The 7,392-nt window shown below is 46.7% G+C and overlaps 1 protein-coding gene across 1 annotated transcript; it reads left to right on the top strand.

The window, feature by feature from the left end:
• The first annotated feature begins 491 nt into the window (after positions 1–491).
• Positions 492–5,406, top strand: LOC143296451 (uncharacterized). The gene is made up of 2 exons (XM_076608389.1): positions 492–794; positions 3,487–5,406. The coding sequence occupies exons 1-2, from the start codon at positions 494–496 to the stop codon at positions 5,334–5,336; spliced, it is 2,151 nt and encodes a 716-aa protein (XP_076464504.1). The 5' UTR covers positions 492–493; the 3' UTR covers positions 5,337–5,406.
• The last annotated feature ends 1,986 nt before the right edge of the window (positions 5,407–7,392 follow it).

Below are 7,392 nucleotides of genomic sequence, written 5' to 3'. Positions count from 1 at the left end.
GTGGGAATTACCACAATACTGCCATTGTGAACATTTAAAACTAAACGAAAAGACAGTAAATAGACAAGAAAACAAACAAATAAACGAAAAAAAAATAGATAGACCAAATAGTTAGGTAGAATAAAGCACAAAGAAAAGAACCAGGAAAGGGCATAAGATCAATATATAGATTAAAAACAACAACACTTGGCAGGGAGGAGGGAAAGAAACACCCTCAAACACTGATAAAAGTGCACTCGTTAGGAAGGAAAGAAAGGAGTGGGATAGGAGAAAAAAAAAAGAAAGAAAAAGAAGAAGCATCTTCACGAATCGCTGATTATACTTTTTTTTTTAAATACATAAATCAATAGATGAATAAATTAATCCATAAATTAGATAATCAATAAACTAAATAAATAAACAAATAAATAAATAAACGACCTCGTCCACGACGACAGTCACCTCCAAATACTACCCACCCACCCACCCACACCAAAAAAAAAACCCAACCATGATGCTGACCAGACGAGGGGGACGCGATAGCGCGTCGTCGTCCACCTCCCGCAGTCGCCCAGTGTCCCGCGCCCAGTTCAAGTCCGTTGTGCACGGGCACCCCAAGTCGCAGCGCCTCCCTGCCAACCGCCTGACCACCACCACCAAGCCCCCGATGACGTTCGACACTCCTTACAGCCGGTACGAGCACACGTCACCTGACCGACACCTACGTCATTCGGATGACGTAGTTTTGCCGCCTGTGCATCAACAGCAGCCTGGCGTCAGGACCTCCGCTTCTGCCCGCAGGCCCGCCAAACGAGGTGAGAGATTTGGGTCACGCGCGCACGCGCGCGGCACTCACCGTGTAGCGTTCTGACTGACGCACGTGCACATGTATATGTATTTACATATATGTATCCATGAATTATATATACATATATATACATACATGACGACACTACAGAACGTTTAAAGTACTAAATCCATATATATATATCCACACACATATATTATCCACGTGCACACGCAGTATGAATTCATACAGGCACATGCACACAAATACATAACGGCCTACATAGATGCAAGAACACATTATATGATAATAATAATAATAATAATAATAATAATAATAATTAGTATCTATATAGCGCTGTATCTTGTGCAGAGACAAATCAAAGCGCTTTCACACTAGTCAGTCACACGCATGCATATAGCTCGTATACATATACTCTGAAGCACATCTTTTTACACATATACATGAACATACTTCCACGGCCAGACGTGTGCATATACACAGGTGTAGGTGTGTATGTACAAACTGATAAATTTTGATCATGACACAATACGCTTTGTACACACGGATATGTCGTCTGTATCATGTTTTGGTTTGTGAAAAATGTAATTGTCTTCATGGGGAAAAAAAACAACTAACTACATTCGTAACAGGAAAATGATTGCTTTGTGAAAAGGATACGTTCTTGCTTAACTATCTTAAACTAGCACACAAGTGGCGTACAAAAAAATACATCAATCAGGATCAAATTACGCAATTGTAAAGTGTACAGGTACCCACGCGCGCGCATGTGTGTGTGTGTGTGTGTGTGTGTGTGTGTGTGTGTGTGTGTGTGTGAACGTGTGCATGTTTGTGCGTGTCTATTTCCTGTGAGTTCCCATCAACATCTCTGTCCAGTCATAATGGGCGCTTTTGAACAAAACTGGTGTAACACAGCAGCGGTACAAGGTAGTCTCAGGTAGATGGAGTAACTAGCTGTGACCTAACCTTGACAGTTCCCTGTGTGTGTGAACTGCTGCGCTGGGATTTACAGGAAATAACCAAGCTGGGAGTCTTTATTTGTTTATCGTAGCGGCGCTTCTCTATAGTTACGCGTCCTGTCTCTTTATCCTCAATGCCTTTGATGTATCTGTCTTATCTGTGTCTCCGATGGCCTAATTAGCGCGTTGGGATTATGCGAAGATCAGGAATCTGCTCTTTTCTTCTTCTTCTTTTTTTTTTTTTTTTCGTCTTTCTTTTCCACAGATGTGGTATAGCGTATACAGATCAGTTAGCACCCTTTGACACCTTGAAACTGAAGCAGTGTCCCATCTGTTATTCCCCAATGCCCTTTGATGTGTCTTTCTTCTTCTTCTTCTCTTCCTCCTCCTGCTCCTTCTTCTTCTCCTCCTCCTCCTTCTTCATCATTTTCTTCTCTTTCTTCGTCTTCTCCATCGTTTTCCTCCTCCTGCTCTTCCTAATTCTTCTTCTTCTTCTCTTCTTCTTCTTTCTCGTCCTCCTGCTGCTATTGCTGCCCCCCCCCCCCCCCCCCCCACCCCCACCGCCACCCCCTTTTTTTTTCTTTTCTTCTTCTTTGGCTTTGTTCCATGCTAGTGTTGTCTTTCACCAGCACTGACCACCATCAGTTCATGTGTCAGTGACTGATTTCCAGGCCCCCGTAAGCTCCTGCTCTTCCTAATTCTCCTTCTTCTCCTTCTTTTCTTCCTCCTCTTCCTGCTCCTCCTCTTTTTTCTTAGTTTTTTTGTTGTTGTTTGTTTGTTTTTGTTTTGTTTTTTTGTTGTTGTTTTTTGCTGCCCCATCATCTGCACCGTTTCAGTGGCATTACTCCCACGCCGCTCATTTAGATTCCCCCATACACGGCCACACCCGGGTTCGTCCGTCGCAGTTCCAGCGTCGGCAGTCCACAGGGAACCATCGATGTTAGGTCGCCAGGAGGCCACACACCAGAGGAGACCCTGCACTGCTGCTGAGTCACTTCGGTGGTGTTCAGTGGTGCCTGTTCTGTTTTAACGTACTTAGGACACCACCTACTAAGCCCCCTACTAACGACAATAATGGCTAAGTCGCGGAGCCAGACTGAGTGAGCGTCCCTCCCAGAGTGGAGACCGCCACCACGCCCCTCAAACAACAGCCCCCATGAATCTGCCGACACTGACGACATTGACAGGACTCACCCCAAGCACGGAAGTGGAGGGGTATCGAAACTGAGGTCACCATGAGAGCAGGGCATGAAAGGCCACAGACTTTGAGACTATTTTGTTTATATTGATGACGATGAAGGAGGAGGAGGATGAAGATGTTGCTATGGAGGTCCATTTTGGTTTGGGACTGCGTGACAAGGCTGTACTCTACACTTCCTGTCATAATGATATCCCGACGTTAACCAGGCCCGAGAGATACAGACACTTGCAGTGTTGGTCAGGTAATTAGAGTAACACACCCAAAGACGCATCCTTGAAGTGGATGACACACGACTGTGTGGTCCCAGTCTCCCCATTTAAGCCCACAGCACACTCAACTCTGGGTAGGAGCCAGCCACGGGCCGAAAAACCCACCTCCACTGGGATTCGAACCCGCGTCCTCCCAGCTGTCAGTCCGCGACGCTAACCACTTCGCCACGGCGGCTGGTCTTAGTCTTCTTCTTTGGTGATGTTCCACACCGGTGTTCATTTCCACCAGCATTGACCACCCTCAAACAAGTGTCAGTGACTTATTTCCAGGCCCCCGTAAGCTGCCCACAGTGAAGGGCGACCCTGGACCCAGGAGGCTGGCCTGGTACCACGAGGACGGCTCCGTCAACCTGCAGGCTCTGACGGCCCTGGTCAACAGGCACACCTTCCCCCGAACACAGTCCTACTTCGATCGCCTGGAGAAGATCAAGTCCCGCCCCTGGCCCCCTCCCCCTCTTAGCCCTCCCCCGCTGTCTGACGACGAGAGGCTGGTCCCCCTGCGGTTCGCGGACGACGACGATGAGCTGACTCCCAGGAAACGAGCAGAGCGTGACTCCCTTCTCAACCTCCTCCTCAACAACGCAGACGACCTGACCGAAGAGGAGCTGGAGCAGATCGTCAAGTATATCTCCGATCAGCCGGACGCCGAGTCCACCCCTAGGTCTTGTCTGAGGAAATGTCAGCGTTCCAAAAGCGCCGTGGAAAAGAAGAAAAAGCGAAGCAGGCAGAGTTCGCAGGAGAGGTCCAGGTCTAAGTCGGTACGCTTCAAGCACGCGTCTCCATCGAGGAGTGCAGAAATGTCAGGACCTGAGTGTGCTCACCTGCTTGAGAGCCCCCGCCCTCACTCCGCGCCCAGCCCTCGTGCTGACACCTCCCCCAATCCTCTCTCACTGACCCGCAGACCTTCAGACCCCTTCCACGTGCCCTCCCCCGCCCCCTCCCCGCGTGTTCTCGGATCCCCTGACGAGGTGGCCTACTTTGAGGACATGGAGCCACCTCCCGAGATTCCGGCCTCTCCGGAACTGATCCCCGAACCCAAGATCACCTACTACGACGAGTCAGGGGAAGAGATTGAAGAGGAAATTCAGACAAAAGATCCAGTCAAGGATCACGACAGTGTGGAAGATAGAGCCACGTCCTGTGAAGACGCTGCAACCTGTCCTGATCAATCTTCTCCGCCGGAATCCAGCAGACGTCCAGAGACGCCATTGTCTGAAGCAGATCCCGCAGAACACCTTCCAGAACTGGACACGCCCCGCGTGGACCGTGACACCGTTGACGCTCAGGAAAGACCTCAGTCTGAACTCCAGTCCACTGATTCTGCATCACCTCGCCCTGAAGGTCACAGCATCTCGGAATGTTCTGACGCTCCCAACCAAACGGTTTCCCCACGTCCGGAGAGTCCAGGTGAATATGCAACAACAGAACAACAATGCTCTGAGCCTCCATCCAATGATGAAGATGCGTTGTCTTCTTCTCCCAAAGAAGATGTTCCCAACACGTCTGAAAAAGAGAACCCCACATCGTCGCTTCCTGCAGAAGACGTACACGACACTCCCGAGAAGGAGAAGCCCATGTCCTCACCTCCGGGCACACCACGTCCCGAGTCGGCACCAGCTGAACAGTCCCCGCGCGCCAGCAGAAAGTCACGCCCCAAGTCTGCAAAACGACACAAATCCGCACGTTCAGACTCCAAGTCTGCAGATCGAGGTCAGCAATCACCATCCACAGACCGAGCGCGGGAAGAAAAGAACCCCCACCAACGACCCCCGAAAACCCAAGACGCCTCGGCAGCCACCAGACCTCCGCCGGAACGATCAGAGCCGGCTAAAGAAGAGCCTCAGCCCATTCCAGTCATCTCACTGACTCGGGGCCAGCTAGCAGCCATCCCTCCATATTCCCCCCGCATCCAGTCAGCAGACTCTCCGGCCCCAGAGCCTCAACCAAAGGACCTCACGGACTCTGTTCGCGGTCAGCACTCTCCAGGGTCCTCCACTCTCCAAGGCGTGGAGTCCGTCCCCGACAGCGCGGGGAGGGGCGGGACAAGGGGCAAGGACAACCGGATGAAGATCTGGCTCACCAGAACTGCTTGGAACCGCCAGGTTGAGATCGTTGACTGACGTTCTGAATTTGCGTCAGAAATGTTTTCTGCACCACGCCTTCAGGTTCACATGACGTGTTTTGTGTCTGCAGTTTGACAACTCCCTATTTTTTCTTCTTCTTGTTCTTTCCTGTCTCTCTCTCTCTCTCTCTCTGTTTTTTTTTTTTTTTTTTTTTTTTTTTTTTAATAAAGTAATGGGATGCGGGTTTTATAATCTCTACCATGAAGGTTATTATTTTCGGTCTGAATTGTTTGCAGAATTTCAAGAAAGTTATTAATTTTGCTTCTTCTTTTTTCGGTTTTTAGTGCGATTTGTTTCAGGTTTAGAAAGGGGAAGAAAAAAGGATTTTGCTAACAGGCCAACAGTTATAATCACCTCGGAAAAAAAAGGGATGGCCTACCTTGACACTTTGTGGAGCGATAATCCACGAGGCACGGAGAAAATGAGCAGTTTGGGAAACGACCCTTTTCTGGATGCCGATTTTGGAATTTCAGCAACAAAAATGTTTTCCAACCATTTTTGAAAATGGGAAAGGTAACTTTTCGACGTTTGCATGGGTATTATGCATGCTACCGATTGTCCCCCAGTTTGATATATTTGTTTGCGTATTTATTTATTGATTTATTTATTTATGTTTTCTTTTCATTCATTTCCTTGATCACTCAGTTTATTTACATATTTCGGTACTATTTGTTTCGGTTTTTACATTTAAAACTGAGAAAAGTAGTTCTAGTCTACAACGAAGTCTACGACTGACGGCTTATACAGTTATAGAATAATTCTTTTATCAAAACATTTTAGTTGTGAACGGTTTTTATATTGGTGATATTTAGGGAAAGAAGACATAGTTGATATTTTATTATTGTAAGCTTGTCATCGGCCTTCACATCTGTGACAGAATAGGAGACAGGGTGCATAGCGTGTGTGTGTGTGTGTGTGTGTGTGTGTGTGTGCGCGTGCGTAATTAATGAGAATGAAGAGACAATGACAATGACAAATATTTTAAATGTGAAAGCCATCGACCCATACACAAATTTACACACATAGCCACACACACGCACACACACACACACACACACACACACACTACGTAGATGGGTGTTCACAGACACGTCTCTCCGAGGTATCCAAGAGCTCTTCTCGGTGTTTCAAGGCATAGTAGATGTACATGGCCAGCTTTCTGTTATGTTCGATGTTTTCCACTGATAATATATTACCTACATCAGGTTGTGCTACATTGTGTAACAGTTTTTCGAGATATTTTACTCTTACATTCTGATGTACCGGACATGCAAACAGAAAGTGATCGTCGTTCACCTGTATCTCAGGGCAAAAGGGGCAATCGTGACTGATGGTCTGGTATCGCTTATTTGTTGCTAGTTCATTTATTCCAAACCGAAATCTAATCAGTTTCTAAACATTTTTTTTCCATTTTTTTATTGTAATGCCGTTTATGTATGTCTCAGACTGATGAACAGTTTTGAAAAGTCGATATGTTGAGACACGTTCGCTGGTCTGCACTTCCAAAAGCCATTCTTGTCTAAAATTTTCAATCAGTTTTTGTTTCACACTACGTAGAAAACCAGCTTCGTTTATAATTTCACCTGATGAGAACGAAGAGAGAGAGATAGAGAGAGAGTACTCAATTACATTTTCCAGTGTATTGATTCCTTGTCTGTCACACTCATGTCAACCCCGAGGGATATAAGGAAATCCTGTGCACTGGACAGAGACGAGAATACTCTGCATCATTGTCACCATTATTGATTTTTCTTGGGAGTTAGAAAAATAGGATTGCACTCCTGATGAACAGAATGTGTGCTTACACACTCACACACACTTATGTTCGCCACACACACATGCACACAATTTCAGTAATCTTGTTGTAAAATGTGAAATTGTTGAAGGTGTCCCCTGTAATCCATATGCAAATCATTCCAATCACTTATGAACTGTTGATGTATCTGAAATATATATTGTATTGAAGGGGGAGGCGTGACAAGCTACAATGCTGTGATTTTTCTGCCGTCCATGTTTTCATCTCTCAATCAGCTGAGCAGCTTTAATCGTAAAA

Source organism: Babylonia areolata, chromosome 21 (genome assembly GCF_041734735.1).
Source record: "Babylonia areolata isolate BAREFJ2019XMU chromosome 21, ASM4173473v1, whole genome shotgun sequence".
Lineage (NCBI taxonomy): Eukaryota > Metazoa > Mollusca > Gastropoda > Neogastropoda > Buccinidae > Babylonia > Babylonia areolata.
The sequence above is the reverse complement of the archived record's forward strand: the minus strand, read 5'-3'. Positions and strand labels throughout refer to the sequence as shown.